Consider the following 16138-nt stretch of genomic DNA (forward strand, 5'->3'; position numbering starts at 1 on the left):
CTTGTTTTTTACCTCTAGTGATAAAGAAATATATTTGTGAAAGTTCAATAACAACGAAATAAAGTACTCCTAGTAAAATCTTATTTCCTAAAGTTTATTTTATTTCATGTTTTGTGAAGATAAAATGGTTGATAGCGTATCATTTTTGTCATTTGGTTCGGTTAACAAAATCAGAGACAATAGCCAAGTCAGTACAACATATCAACACGGTTTTGGACATTGTGTAATAATAACTATTTGGCAAATATAAAAAAAAACTATAGAAAATTATAATCATATCTTATATTCAATACAAATAAAAAAAATGTATCTTTAATGCAAGTTTTTCTTTAACGGAAAATTGAGCATTTAACCCCAAATTCTTAATTCCTTTATGTTTGGGAGTTCTAGTATGGGTTCATCCTGACCATAAAATAAAAAAAGAAAGGGTCATAGTTTTTTTTTTTATATTTGCCAAATTCATCTTTCATAATATTCAGGGTAGTGTTACACTCTTGTCATTTTTGTTCATACTGCTGTCGAGAGGAAAGGCCGGTCAAGTCATATAAATGTCTATCTGTATACCTCATAACACTTGCTGATATTACAAATATCCATGCCTGTATTATCCTGATTATATTCTACATGTAACTGACACATCCAAATCTGGGGTCTCTGTATTGGGTAAGCCTTTTTTCGGCATTATTTGCACTGCATTTCGATGATTTGTCTCCCAGCATCGATATTAACTATTAAACATGCTTTGTGACGTATTCAATAAATATTGACAAGTTTATAAAACAAGTATTCTAATAGCGGCAATTCAAACTGTTACAGAACAGCTGCTTTGAGAAAGGCTAGCTCTTTAAGGTTTGTGTTTAAGTAAACCTACATGTTCTGAAAGTAAACAAAAATGACTAGTACTTTGATATGTTTTTCAGTCATCAGAGATATTTCAGCAAAAAAGGAAGCATTCTTATTGCTGACACTTCAAAAGAGTGTAGTCAAATACCGTCACTGAGAATATTTCCCTACAGGACCTATAACATAGCGACCCTGTCATTCTTCAGGCAACTGATAATGTTATCCAAGGGGACCTGTTACTCATTGGTCTTGTCAGCATTCGGGAAGAGCTTGTTAAGCCAAAGGAAGTTATACAAATATGTCCTTTTTCGGGAAGTATATGTTTAGCCAAAGGAAGTTATACAATTTTGTCATTCTTCGGGAAGTAAATGTTAAGCCTTATGTTTGCTGATTAAGTGCATGCAAAAATAAGTAACAAAAATTCAAATACTTTACAATATTTATTTTTTGTTATTCTACCGAGGGGCCATATGGTATAATATCCTTTGAACGCCCAAATAAAGTTATTGTTGCTCAGGTGAACGATGTACATGTAGCTACATGGGCCTCTTGTTAAAGTGTTAACCAAAGGTACATAACATTCCTTTAATTTCTAATGACTATATGATATAAAAGTCGCGGTTTTTTGTTTGTTTGGTTTTTTTGTTTTTGTTTTTTTTAGCACCTTGTCACAATCAGTAGGGGTTTATTCATGCTTACTATTTTCCCGTAGGGTACCTCTGATTTTTTTATTCTATGTTCATATCCTTTTTGGTGCCTCAGATTTTGTCACTTCAGGTATTGGTCAATATTGGACTTTACTCGGACGGGTCTATTTGTTTACTTTGATGTTATAAATACCCATGTTTTTGGTCAGTGAGCCGGGGTCCATTAGCACGCACTGCAGTAGTAGCACGATGTATAGCTTAGCGTATTTTTTACGTAACCATCTCCATTAGGGGTAAGTTCGTTTTTCCTTATACTTTAGTCTTGTTTGTAATATTTAAGACTTTAGGTAAATGTTCTTATACGTGTTCGATAGTATTTTCGTGTTAACGTTTTACATACTTGTTTATTTACCGTAGAGTTATGGTGCGTTTGTGTGACAAGCGTGGTTTGCTAGTTTATTTGTGAGTTTATATATTATACGGCGTTTTTGGTCATATATTGACTGTTTTGTAATGTTAAGGGGTCTTATACACTTAACTATATTGCATGTTAAGAGGTCTTATACGCTTAACTGTGACAGTGTTTGATACGTTAAGGGGTCTGATACACTTAACAGTTTTGTAGAGCGAGTATTGTTCGGTGTGATTGTATGGCGTGCAGTTACGGTAATTAGGTAAATAAGTATATGGTGAAAGTGAAACGTTTAATTGAAAATATTGTTATTTATATAGAATTAAAAGATTCCAGCAAGGCTCCAGCAATGTCCCAGTGTTGATTCGGCCATAGTCACCAGTGTTTCGGTATTGAACATCTTACCACCCGTGTAACCTCCTTCGAGTATTCACTTACTACGCTGGAAGCCGGTGGACGGAAGCCGTCATCTTAGGACGTGGTACCGAAGGAGGACACATTGGAGGAACACTGAAGGGACACTGCTGTCCAATATACCACCATAGGACATTGACGAATCAGATATTAGAAACATTTTATTTTGTTAATATTTTGTGTGTGTGTGTGTGTGTGTTTGAATGTGTATATTTGTAAATTTATTGATTTTATATATATAGATAAAGATTGTAAATACTTATTGTTGTTCTCATTGCTTGACTGGTTAGACACACGACGGCTGTCGTGACACACCTATCATCAGTTCGAAGTTCCTCCAAGAAGCTATCGAATTTCCTCCCAAACGTTTACCAATCCCGATGGAAAGTTGGTTCACGCATGTGCACACCCTGGTTATAATGCCTGGCTTTGTCATATAAAATATCATATTAATATTTTTCAAATAACCTTTACTGTGATAAAATAACAATTCAATTTTGAAACCTATAGCCCAATAATTTTTTAAAAATGAGCGAAACAAAAAAGGCGTGTCCTACAGCATAACCGAGAAACGGTATTTGCTGCAATAATACATAACATGTGCTATGAATGAAAAAAAAAATAGTGGTTTTAAAATGTTTTTTTTTTTTGAAGTGTAGAAATTGGAAATAATATATATATAAGGCAAAAGGCATCATTCTTTGAATATTATTAGGTGATAATTTCGGTCGGAGCGTGCATATCAAATCTATCATAAAGCCCTTCAAGCTTTATTTGATTTGACCACGCACCGACCAAAATAAATATGAATAATGAACATAAATCTGCCCATGCAAGCGTTTAAAGATATCGTATTCATCGGTAAAAGGCGATTAGAATAGCAAATTTCAAAATCCTTTAAAAAGAAATCTGTAACAAAATAATTACGGATACATCTTCTAAATCTACGATACTTAAAATAACTAGATACGTCAAAACATCTATATCTATAAAAAGACCTATATCAATCATTTTTGCTGTAAAATCGAATTTATTTTGTATTTTGTATAGCTTTGTAAATAAATTTCCCTCCTGTTGACCTCGTGACGTCACTGAAGCCTCGTTATCGCCTAATTTCATTTTCTCTTGATAAGATTTCTAAAAGCAGGTAAAAATAGGCACTTTGAAGAGGCGTAACTTCATTATTTTTGCATCGATTTCGGTGCGGTTTAGCATTAAATTCTGGTAAATAAATTCTATGACATAAGTTTGACATTGGCTGGGCTGCAAGTGCCATTTAATAAATCAGCATGATCATTGATTAATAACATTGACTAATCAATTTTTGGGAATTTTGCGCAGAAACCCATCGAAACAAATCTGTATATCTTTCATGGTATTTTTGGTGAATATGCGTTGCTACATATATAGTAATTCTTAAATATTTTGTTTCTATCTATGTAGGAATTCTAGCAAAGCCGATAAAGTAAGGTGTCTTTTGGTATTACATCTGTTACCATGGTTACAGCAACAGCCGTGACAATATGTTCCTCCACTTTTGTTTTTACGCCAGTTTACTTCATTTACCATTTCGCCGATTTTCGCCGATCAATTGATCGGCGCATTTCGTCGTACGCCGCTATGGAACAAATTAAGTCCACCCCGTGTAATCTGTTCCCCAAAACATGAAATTTGTTACCACTAATTGAATGAAAATATGTTATAACCGATTTTAAAAAACCGAAATTACTAATTAAAACTTTGAAATAACGAATTCAAGAATTCGTTATTTCAAATTTAATTTGTTAAAACAGATTTCAAAATTTGAAATAACGAATAACAAATTTTAGGAATTCGTAATAACGAATTCAAAATTTTGTTATAACGATTTAAATTCGTTTTAACGATTTAAATTCGTTTTAACAAATTTAAGAATTCGTTATCTCAAATTCAAAAATATTTTTGATAGGTCCTAAATGGGCTTCCGTACAAAGGAGAATTGTTTTCTGTTTTTGTTTTATATATGATTGACATTGTACGTAGCTTAATTCTTTATTTCGCTTATTTATAATTTTTTTAACCGTTAATCAATTATTAGCAAAAATAAATCTTCAAAATCCTTAAGTTTGAATAAGAATAAATTTTAACTTTGCAATCGTGAAGACTTGAGCTTCTGCTTTACATACACTCTGGAAGAGTATGACGATTTTTTTCATTTCACTATATATTTAATTGAAAAACAAAATCAAAGAATTTTTAATTGTAACCCCTTGACGGATTTTTAAAATACTTTGATAATCTCAGAATTTCGATAGCTATTTTTTGGCATCATATTAAGATATTTTTTTAAAAATTTTGTTCCTGAAATTATATCTAAAAATTTCTTAGTGTTGTGTTTGAAATACCAATTTTTACAGAAAGTTTTCAAAAACTATTTCAATGCATGTCAAAAAGGTAAAATTGAATCTATTGTAATAAAAAAAAATCTGACAAAAACACCAGAAAAGCTTTTAAAATTAAGCCTTGCTTTCATTGAAATATACAGAGAAAAACAATAAAAATTGACATACTTTTGGCGCGTGAGTGTATTTCGAAAAATGAAGAAATCCGCAATTTACGGTTTTAAAGGAATGTGGAAGTGTTTAAAAAGATCTTGTTTACAACGTACTAAGAATATGAAACTTAAAGATTTTGAAAGAACTCATAGGGCTTAGAGAATAAAATAATTACCATGACATGGCACCAACAGTGTTTCAACAAATATACATTTGAATCAAAAAATTAATCTGTTCATATCGTATTCTTTAAATGGTTGCAGCGGCGTATATTGTGTAGACAAAAATGTGAACTGATTATTTGAAAGGGGGCTGAAAAATTTATTCAAAATAATAAAACTACTTTTGATGAATTTGAGGTAAAATTATTTTAGCTTGGAAAATGTAAATTTTAGGTAAAAGTGGTTAAAAAGGGAAAAATATTCCACATTCACACAAAAATTCACCATTCATTCCATATGAAAAAAAATTGTGGGGGTGTAGACTATCCAACCCAGGGAGGAGGCACTATCATACATGATTTTCGTTAATTTTTTCAAGTAGAAACAACTTTTGGAGAGGAAGAATTGTTTCAGCAATATTTTGTTAAGCTCAATCAATCTACGCGTATATGTTAAATTATTTTAGAACTTGTTCATCAAGGTTAGAAAATATTACATTATTCGTGAAGAGAGTAAACATATGGTTTGATTTGTTTTATTTTCACAGTATATGTACTAGTGTCATCCATAGCTTAACAGGCCAACGAATGGTTCTGCCTGGGTCATATTGACACTTTCAAAATGCTGTTTTCACACAAATTGATTACTCATCATAATTTAATGTCATTTGATATTCTCACGGTGCTGAGCATAAATAAACCAATTTCACCCTCCCAATTTCTGATTAAACTATTAAACACAATTATTGTTCATCACAGTCTCCTGATTCATACACGTCACAGCAAGCCATCTGGTGACAGTTACCAGTATAACGTTTGAACGACCACTTACAGAGGCGCAACAATGAGCACACACTTGATACACCGATCATATTTAACATGCTTCGCACTTTCGAAATTTCAATTGATTATGATTGTTTTATAATTTCTCACGATCATTCCATAATTGTTTCTTTAATGTACTTAAAATGTATATAAAGCCACTTCGATATATGTTTGGGCGAGACACAGAGAGAGATAAAGTCCATTCATTTAGGCTTTAGACATGAACATTTCTCTTTATCTGTATATAGAGCTCTTTTTTAGAAGGAGATCAATATATACAAAAAAGGCAATGACCATTCAGCCCTAAATTATACATGATATTGATATTGCACTAAATATAGTGTGAATATTTAAAAAAAAAAGGAAAGAATAAAAGTCATATAATATTAGTCCAGCTGTAATTTGACAGTTTGTGTACAGACTTAATATTCTAATCTTAACAAAATAATCATAAATCAGACAAGTGATTTCTTTCATTTGGAAATAAAACATGAAATTAACACGATTGATCATGGATATTCTCAGGAAACCTAAAACATGATACTGTGGTTTCATTAATATTTAAGGGCATCAATTTTCGTGGATTATGTGAAAATCACAGTTTCAAGGATACGTAAATTCGTGGCCAATGACCCTATCGATACAAAATGTTAATAAAAATTGCACTTCAATGAACATTTAATTTCGTGGATCAACTAAACAACGAAATCCACGAAAATTGGTATTCAACGAATATTGATGAAACCACAGTAATACGCACGGGTTTTTGGACAGTTTCTGTGGAAATACTTTTCATTACAAGCTTAGTAAGTCAGTGAAATGACTTATCAATTATAGCAAGGTGACAAATTTTGACAACCTAGATTTTGATGAAGACACCTTGGCTAGCAACATAAAACGAACATCATTGAATTAGATCCATTGAACACAGTCATATGTAATATGTACATCTGAACGCCATATATATGTATTACAAAATCTGTGCTTATTTGATGTATGCTTAGAACATAACAAGACATCTTATTATTCATTGAAAGAAAGAAATGATGGAGCCCAATAGGGTAAAGATCAAATCCTTAAATCAGATAATTGGTAGTTTGTGACTGAAAACATTGCCCTTTTGTTGAATAAATGGATAGTATTAAGTAAACCTGTTGACAACGTTGCTTAACAATAGCATTTTTGTTTTTTGTAAAATCTGCTAGAAAAACCACTAAATATTGCAATGAACTGGGGGGTTTTCCTTCCATTTTTGCACAATTTCGGGTAAGTGCATGTGTATACGTGCGTTTCTGCATAAAATTTGTCAAAATATCGATCGGTCTCTGTTGGAGAGAGCATCTTCCATAAATTGTCAAAAACATACTTAGTGTCAAACACTTAATGTTCAAGGATGTAAATAAAGTTCTTTAATGACAAACACTACGAAAATTAGATCAAACTTATTTTACTCGGCAAAATTTAGAGAGCTGAATGGACATGGCCGTTTTTAAACTATATTAATCTCCTTTAAAACAAGATCTTTGTATAAAGATAAACCAAAAAATTATTAAAATCTTAAAATTCAAATATTAGGACTTTCTTTATTAAGCAATAGCTTATGGCTTAAACAAGTCTTCAAATTTAAGAAAAAATTTATGATTCTTTGTTGACAATCTCCTTAAATTGACAAATCTACAGGGCGTCATTTACAATATTTTATTCGTAAAAGATAAATTTATGTTATACACATCAATCAAACCATGTTTTAAATATAATTTTGACATTTACCGTGATTACGACATGCAATTACATTTTTTTCAAAATATTTTTTAGGTAAGTTACTAAACAGTCAGATTTTCTGCAACGATATTAACTAATCGACGTTAATATTATTCCACCAAAAATAGACGTTAAAACAAGGATACAGGGAAACGTTGAATTTTTTATCTCCAAAGGATTCAAAATCAAATTTTGTACTGATATTTAATTGGTTTTTTTAATTTGTCATTTTCTTGTTTTAACTGTTAATTAATGTAACACAGAAATATCAACCAAGCTTTTCAAAATTAATTTCTTTGATCATAAAATATTGACCGATGAGTGTTCTAAATAAAAAAGGGACCTGCTCAGAAAAACTTTCTATAAAAATTTCAGATGTAAAAATAATTTTGCATAAACTATTGAAGTTTCTTCCTCATGAGAAAAGCTTTCGTTTTGACACTTATAGTATAGGGTCTGTCTTTCTAACTGTGGCCTTCAAGGGTTGTTTAAAGCCAAATTGCAACAAACCTAATAATCATACACTGTCTCTTTTACCTTAATTCTTAATAATACCTATTTCATTTCTACTTCATTTTTTTTTCTGAAAACCAATCTCAAAATACTATATGAATAATATGCACTATTCATTCTATTTACCTTAAATTCTATGTAAAAGATAAAGAACAGACAAAAAATGATTTCTTTTATTTTGTATTAAAACGTTTAATTGACATGGTACATCATCATGGCTCTTCTAATAAAAATTTATAGCAAGGCAGCAACAAAAACTAAAGAACGATATTTAGAAGCTTATCAGAATGAATGTTCTTTTAGAGTTTCCTGTATCCGGACTTGCCATTCCAAACTAAGCAGGAAGGGTAAATTCACCAATTTTGACAATTTTGATTTCGATGACGTCATTCTTAGGCTAGCAAAATATAAAACATATTTGAATTAGAAAAATGCGACACAAAAATATCAAAGTTAGAACACATTGGCAACTTGCAATACAAAGTATTTATGGTACATACTTCATATATTAAAATAAGACAATATCTAGTTTTCACTATATTTTTATTGAGTTAGTGAAATGCAAATTACTAATCTAGGTTCAGTAATAAATTGTTATGTATTTTTCATGAAAACACCGAAAAAATTTGAATTCAAGCAAGCTCTGAGTTGCATATACATTTATTTATATTATGCCTTTTTATGGTAGATACATTAGTCTATTTTTGTTTAAATGTTTGAAAAAATATTTTGGTACAGTGGGGAATTGTGCATGTATTTTTTAGTCAATTTACTTAATACACTTACAAGCGTAAGACAGGGGAGCGAATTAAAATGTATAATTTTAATTTAACCAATGAAGACTTGTTTTTCAGCTCGTTCTAAGTTGTATACATTTTTTTAGCTCACCGTGATAACAGTTTTTTTGGGGTCTATTTGATGACCATCAGGGATTTCAACGTCGTAGCCGTACAACTCTCCATTCAGTGGCAGCCGCACGCTCACACATCTAAAATTTTATTTCCACAAAAAAGATTAATAGTATTCTTACAGAAAACATATATTGTGTCATCACAAATGAAAATACATTGTGTTAACTTATCCAAGTGTATAAAACATTAATGACGATATTGTTGGCATGAGTTGTGCAGCGAGAACTTAACCCTCACAAAGTCCGTGTGATGCACGAGTGTATAGATATCAGAAAGATACCAGAATGCACACGCTTTTTATCATATGTAGAACATTCAAATCGTGTGATGAATTTAATAAATATACTAAGATTTTATGTAAAAAGATTTATACAAGTAAAAGAATCCATTGCGATTCTAATGTTTACTTTTATACAAATTGTGAGACGATAAAACTCATTTTTGTAGATGTTGATGCGTGCACAAAGAGTGAGATGCCGTCTATAAAAACAAACACCGTGCACAGTTACTCACGTGGGCGTGATCGAGGATTTCTCTATAATGATGCTGCTGTGTTTTGAGAATTTTTGTCCCTTCAAAGGTCCATCCTGCTGCGCTCTCGTCTTTGACAACGTCACTTTTGTCTCGACTTTTCCATCCTTATCAAAATCCGCTAGAAAAATAATTCAATAGAAAATGGTTAAGTTATAATTGTTGGCAGCACTCTTAGATCATTTCAAAATTCAAATTGCTTATTATGACCTTGTATTCTACGAAATATGAGTTATTTAATTTTAAATTTTACATGTATATGTTTTAATTTAGAGTTGTACATTTATTAAACAATTGTAAACGTTTATCAATGATATTGTTTTTCAAATAAATAGCCAAAATAAAAAAAAAACTTTAACACCTATTACTTACATGTATTTTATAAGTTAACAGTTTCGCGCCATTAATCAAAATTTTATGTGAACGTAAATTTACGGTCTGTCAATACGAGTTTATCCTTGGTAAATTTTCACATCTCAAACAAACGACTGTTGGACATACAAATGACGTTGTACACACCCCGCCCGAACTTCATAATTCAATGGTATTGCATTCATAAGCATTTTGATTATGATTGGCAGTTATTGGTTATTGACCAATCATTGACTCATTTTGGAGTGAAAGGAAAAACCCACCAGTGCCTGCCCGTACGGACAACATCTAGCGATTGACATGAAAATAAGACCCTTGAAATAAATATTATTAGAATTGCCTATGAAATATTAAACATGCATTTCATCCTGGTGTACATACTTGATAAAAGGGGAAACTATTATTACAACCAGATCTTGATACAGATATTAGACGTGTAATTGCTTCTTAGAACGACAATAATCAGTACATACTGTGGAATCATTAGAATTCGTGATGGCTCAATTTTCGTGGTATTCGTGGGAAGCCTTTTCCCATGAATTTACATCCTCCACGAAAACAAGTTTAGGAAGATTAATCTTTGTTCCTGAAACTTAAAACCGACGCATCCGTGAAATTACATCCCCACAAATGAGTAAAAAAACTTACAATCCACGAAAATTGGCCCCCACGAATTTAAATGATTCCACAGTATATCAATGTATAGAGAGAATTTTCGCTTTTTACGCAGGCCAAATAACCCCCACCTATGTATTTTCACTGATACAACAAACCTGAATTGTCTATTCTATGATATTATAAATAATTTTGAGATGCAACAGCTTGCCCCATCCTCGCATTACTTCCTTCCAGAAAGAAAGATATTGAACAAATGTTGTATTTTCTTAACCTCTAATCCGAGAGACAAGTCAACTTGCAAATTATCAAATCTCAACATTGTATTTTAATTCAGTTTGAATACCAAATGTGTTAAACTGTTTTTAAATACAGGTGTTAAACTTTTTTTAAATACAGGTAAATACACCAGAGGGACTTGTTTAACAATCACAATTACCATACAAGATTGCCATTCTTTAAAACTTAATTTAAGTTTTGATCTAATGATAACTAGCACATAGTAATAGTAAAAATAAAGATAGAATCACACAGTTTCCTTTCTCATGTTAAACATGTACTAAGTATGTTGTTAAACCTTTTCCTCGCCTATATATTTAGTTCGTTGCTTCGCTCGTCACCAAATCTCATGGCACTCGAGAAAAGTTTAATTTTACCAACATACACATAGAGCAACAGTTTTGCTGTTTTCCAGAGATTCTGGAAGTTCTTTTTAAACTATTGTGTAGGAAATCTTTCACGATATATATTGTTATTTTTTCACAACTAACAATGACCCAACAAAATTCAATACAAAATGTCATTTTATTTAAATTGAAATCATTCCTTTTAAATCAATTATAGATCGGCAAAGAGATGCACAATTAACCTTGAAAAGCGTTCGAAATGTCCTGCATTAATGAAACTTAATGAATTAACAGTCATCTCTTGTGCAAGGAAATTATGCAAAACCCTGTATTGCAATGAAAAAAAGACTATATATTTATTAAACAAATCTTATTGGTGACATATTAATACATATAAGTTGCATACGCACCATTTAATTCGTTCAGTGATCCATCGGCCATTTCTAAAATTATTTAAAAAAAAAATGATAAATTGATTCATTTTATTTTATTTTGATATTTTATTTGTTCATTATATGCAACATACTTTTTTATATTTTATTTGCTTAATAACATGGTTTTTTTTTTTACTTGTAAGTCCAACCATTTTTAATAAGATTTGTTTGGTAATGATTTTGTAACAAGGGTCTTGGATTATTTAAATTTAAGATGAACTCCATCTTATTCAGTCGTAATGCATATTAACAAATCTGTAATTTAACACTCATGTTAACATAGATAAAATAATGCAGCTGTTCAAATTTAAAGGATATCCAGTAAGGTGTCCATAATTTGGGCTGCGTTGAATCATCAAGACATCTATGCCTTAAAGTATTGCTACGTCTGAAAGCCTAACCACTGAGCCATTGAGGCTATTTAAATGGTATGCAATATGTATGGACTTGCATTGTGTAAACAAAATGCACTGTTTGGTTGTTCTCTAAAGGAGGTTTTTAATGAAAAGTAGGCCTAACTTCAAACTCTTGTATATAGAAATTCAATACTTTTTATCATGTTTAAAGCCCATGACAAATCTATGACGCATACATCGAAAGAATAGGCACTGTCTTCTAAAACAAGACATTACTTGAAAATTTTTACTTTACTATACTATTGATCTTACTTAAACGCTAAAAATAAATACAGTAATATATATCATCACTTTTACATTTTCCAGTGTCTTAAATTTCTCTGTGATATCACTACGAATCGATTTTGTATCGTATAGTTCAAAACAGTTCATATTCAATGCGCGGTTGGGGTGCAAGACGGGGTTTGCATAAAAATACAAAATGAAAATAACGTCAAAATAATTTAATCTTTGATGGATCCCTGGGTGAACATTTTATAAATATAAGTTCTAAGAAATTATTTCTTGAATAATACGAGGTGATCAAATTCGGTTGGGATGATAAACGGTATCATAAATCCCTTCAGGCTTAATGGATCTAATAACCCAGCCATATTTGATCATCTCAAAATACTGAAAGAATGAATCCTTATTCCTTAATTCAAATGTATGAAGCCCTAAAATAATTCTAAGATTACTACAATGCAACGTCAGTGTAATATGGGTATGAAATGAAAAAAACACAACAGAAAATAAACAACATAGGTGACATAAAAACGTATTAAAATATAACATGCATTGGTTATTAGCATGAACATGCATTAAATATTTACATGGTACTTGAGTTATTTTATAACAAATACAATTATGTGAAAACAGAATTTAAAATCTATTTGCTTGTGTGGAAACATAAATGTAGCCATGCTTTGTTATGCAATTATAAAAATAGTTATCATTGCTTAAAATAAAAGAAAAAAGAAGCTGTAAAGCAAGTTAAATACTGCCAATAAACTTCCAAAATACACAAATGTCTATATTATTTAATCACCTATATGAATAGCCGCCGAGGAAAAAGGGCAGTTATTACATGTATTAAACCAAGTTAATCGATTATTAAAAGAGTAAAAAATAATTTTATTTATAATTTTAATTGTGGAACAAAGGGGTTTTATTGGGGTGTCGTTTTGGATAGGTGGGGTTTGTAGCTTTTAAAAAAAAAATTATCATGTGATTTTTGGGGCCTGTATAATGAACTCTTTGTTCTAAAATTATGAAATTTGCATTGTTCTGTCGTTGGCCACTACTTTCCTTTATCTATAAAATTTGCTAGCTCAGTATATATATATATATATATATATATATATATATATATATATATATATATATATATATATATATATATATATATATATTACAGGTAGATCTGACTTTTGTTGCCTTTTTTTTTCTTAGTGATAACACTACATGACAGGCGTTAATAAATAAAAAAGGTCAAGAAAGTTTAATCTTCCTTGAACAGGTGAATTTTTGTTTAAATAAGACTCAAAATATTCTTAAAATGAGTTTAATTGCATGTCAAAAACAGGTTTATTTTTGCGAAAAGGATCATAAATCTCATTCGTCGTATAAAGAATGATCATTATAAATAATTAAATAATTCTAATGTATATAAAAAACTATAATCGCTATAAAATTGAAAGGAGTGGGTTAAATTATTTTTTATGTTGATTACATACCTATTTTCAAAATTTGTAAGCAGAACCTAATTCTTTAAAAATAGTTCATCTTTAGTGTATTTATATTTACAATTTTATCTGCAAGATTACTTTTTATTGCAAAGAATTACTTACTGGTTGTGTAAAGAAACTTGCTTTGCAACTATCCAATAACACCAGTTATTCTAGTTTGGGGAGTTTACATGGAAGTTTGGGGTATACCTCCTTTCAATTTAAAATTCAATGCAAAAAGTAACCAATCAAAATATAGGTTGCCAAGTACGACCTAATGACCATAGAAACAACATAATATTTTGATTACATTAAAAAAAACCTTGAAAAAAGACAAGAAGGGAAGTTAAATAAACATATCATTTGACACGAATCAATTGCATTTCTATAATGAGTGATATATTTAGAATGTACAAATGCAAGAATATAAAAGAAAAATATAAACGCGCGCATGTCCTCTGTTTTAGAACCATGCAAGTCTTAACATGAAGATCGAAAGTCCGCCTAGATTGCTGTTTACCTTTTCGAAATCGTTATGTTAATCATATCGAATGATAAAGTAAAGAGAACGCCTCCTTGTTGAAACCCGCCGGTGACAGTTAATTTATTTGCAAAAGTTTTGCCTTGATGACATTTTACTGTAAGAGAGAGAGAGAGAGAGAGAGAGAGAGAGAGAGAGAGAGAGAGAGAGAGAGAGAGAGAGAGAGAGAGAGAAAGAGAGAGAGAGAAAGAGAGAGAGAGAGAGCACAATCATTATAATTCGTGGTGGCCCAATGATTGTGGTATTTGTGAGTAGCCCTCCCTCAGAATTTACCTCATCGACCAAGCACATTTTGGATTAAGTTAATTTTAATCTTAAACTTAAAAACGGCACAACCATGAAATTGCATCCCCATGAGTAAGCAAAAATCCCATAATCCACGAAAATTGGCCCCCACTGAATTTGAATGATTCCACAATATATACTTGTATTATCGCAACAAAAAATGTACACAAGTTTGTGAAGTATTGTCATCTTTACCTACAGAAATCCTTTTAAGCTGACATAGAAAAATTGTATAACAGATAAAAGTGAAAACAAAGGTCGTTTTCTTTTTTTCTCTGTTCCCGGAAGAAAACACATTAACCCCTATTATCTTATCCTTACTTTGAGGTGTTTTTAAGTTAAAATGTTTCAGATAGGCTTGTGATTTTTCTCGGTCTTAAGGACAAAACAGAAGCTGTTAAGAGGGCGGAATATGTATGCAGCAAGACGACGTGTAACCTAAAAATGTAGTCCCGCTAGGTAATGAGGGTTGCAACGTTGTCGAAAGCTGAAGTTGCACAAAAGATATCTGGCATTGGACCAAGTTTTCAATACTGTTTCACAAAAGACTTCTGGCATCAGACCAAGTTTTTGGTGCAACCATTGAGCAATTCAGTGTGTTGTTCAAATAGGCTCTCAATGCCAGGTCTGTAAGGTTTCTTGTGTGATATAATAGTGAATATTTCATTTTAAATCTTTCCCTCTTTTGCTACCATTAGGAACGGAGAGATCTTTAATTACTGAAAGGCTGTCTGATTTTGTTTATTTGTACAACATACTGGTTAATTTATGCTATCATTTCAGAAACAAAAATGATAATACTTTTAAAAAACTGAACTTTATTTATTTTACAACGATTGATAAGCAAGTTCTTCAACTTATATTAATATATCTCGTTGGCACCGATATTAGCCGGAGGGGGTCATTGGTGTGGAAAGAAGCCGGAGTACTCGGAGAGAACCCAGGTGTCCAAGCGGGCGACCGCCATACCCTATCACATACAACCACTGTCGAACTCGAGTCGCAGAGGTGACAAGCGAGTGAATTGTCCACTACGCTACTTGGACACCAATGATAATACTAATTCTTGTTGGCAAGACTATTATTTTTTTCTGCTGTGGTCTTAACTGGTTTACACTATATGGTTATCATTTAAAAATTGCGTTTAACTATTTATGCACGAATTCTTTAAACTTATAATGATCGAAATTCGTGCATATAGTTTTACTTGTGCTTCGAGAAATCCTGCTTTTTGAATCTTGAATGATTCATTGGAATGCATGGTTTGTGGCTTAAGAATATTTTACTAGTTTTTTTTTCATTCAAAGAAAGGTACACTTACAGATTTACATATATCACGAGGTCGGCCAACAATTACAAAACAGGATTTGACAAAGTAGACGTTCCTCTCATGATGGTTTTCACATAAAAACGACTATTATGGTATTAAAAACATAAATTATCCTACCGAATTGATTTCATTGAATTTAAAAAAAAATGTTTTGAATATTGAAGGAAAATGCATAACGATTTGATGCTGAACTATCTATTGTTTAAAATATTTACAATGCTTCAATAAGGCACTTCTAATGGTTAACCAAGATTGCAAATGA

The 16138-nt window shown here is 31.2% G+C and overlaps 1 protein-coding gene and 1 long non-coding RNA gene across 2 annotated transcripts; one reads left to right on the forward strand and one right to left on the reverse strand.

The window, feature by feature from the left end:
* Positions 1-385: 385 nt before the first annotated feature.
* On the forward strand, positions 386-2544 carry LOC117687897 (uncharacterized). The gene is made up of 3 exons (XR_010710174.1): positions 386-1413; positions 1621-1783; positions 2232-2544. It is a non-coding gene; the product is annotated as an uncharacterized lncRNA (long non-coding RNA).
* A 5724-nt stretch (positions 2545-8268) lies between these two features.
* On the reverse strand, positions 8269-13965 carry LOC109618006 (uncharacterized). The gene is made up of 5 exons (XM_066073985.1): positions 13844-13965; positions 11575-11607; positions 9534-9672; positions 8998-9097; positions 8269-8506 (listed from the first exon to the last, which is right to left on the reverse strand). The coding sequence occupies exons 2-5, from the start codon at positions 11603-11605 to the stop codon at positions 8444-8446; spliced, it is 333 nt and encodes a 110-aa protein (XP_065930057.1). The 5' UTR covers positions 11606-11607; positions 13844-13965; the 3' UTR covers positions 8269-8443.
* Between the last annotated feature and the right edge of the window lie 2173 nt (positions 13966-16138).

This window comes from Magallana gigas, chromosome 10 (genome assembly GCF_963853765.1).
Source record: "Magallana gigas chromosome 10, xbMagGiga1.1, whole genome shotgun sequence".
NCBI classification, from domain to species: domain Eukaryota; kingdom Metazoa; phylum Mollusca; class Bivalvia; order Ostreida; family Ostreidae; genus Magallana; species Magallana gigas.

Bases quoted from the DNA above. Each gene is read 5' to 3' on its own strand.
- LOC109618006 (XM_066073985.1), bottom strand. From the start codon at position 11,605: ATGGCCGATGGATCACTGAACGAATTAAATG. The intron at 9,673-11,574 runs GTGCGTATGCAA...TTATTTTTCTAG, and splicing joins ATCACTGAACGAATTAAATG to CGGATTTTGATAAGGATGGA. The intron at 9,098-9,533 runs GTGAGTAACTGT...ATAAAATTTTAG, and splicing joins AAATCCTCGATCACGCCCAC to ATGTGTGAGCGTGCGGCTGC.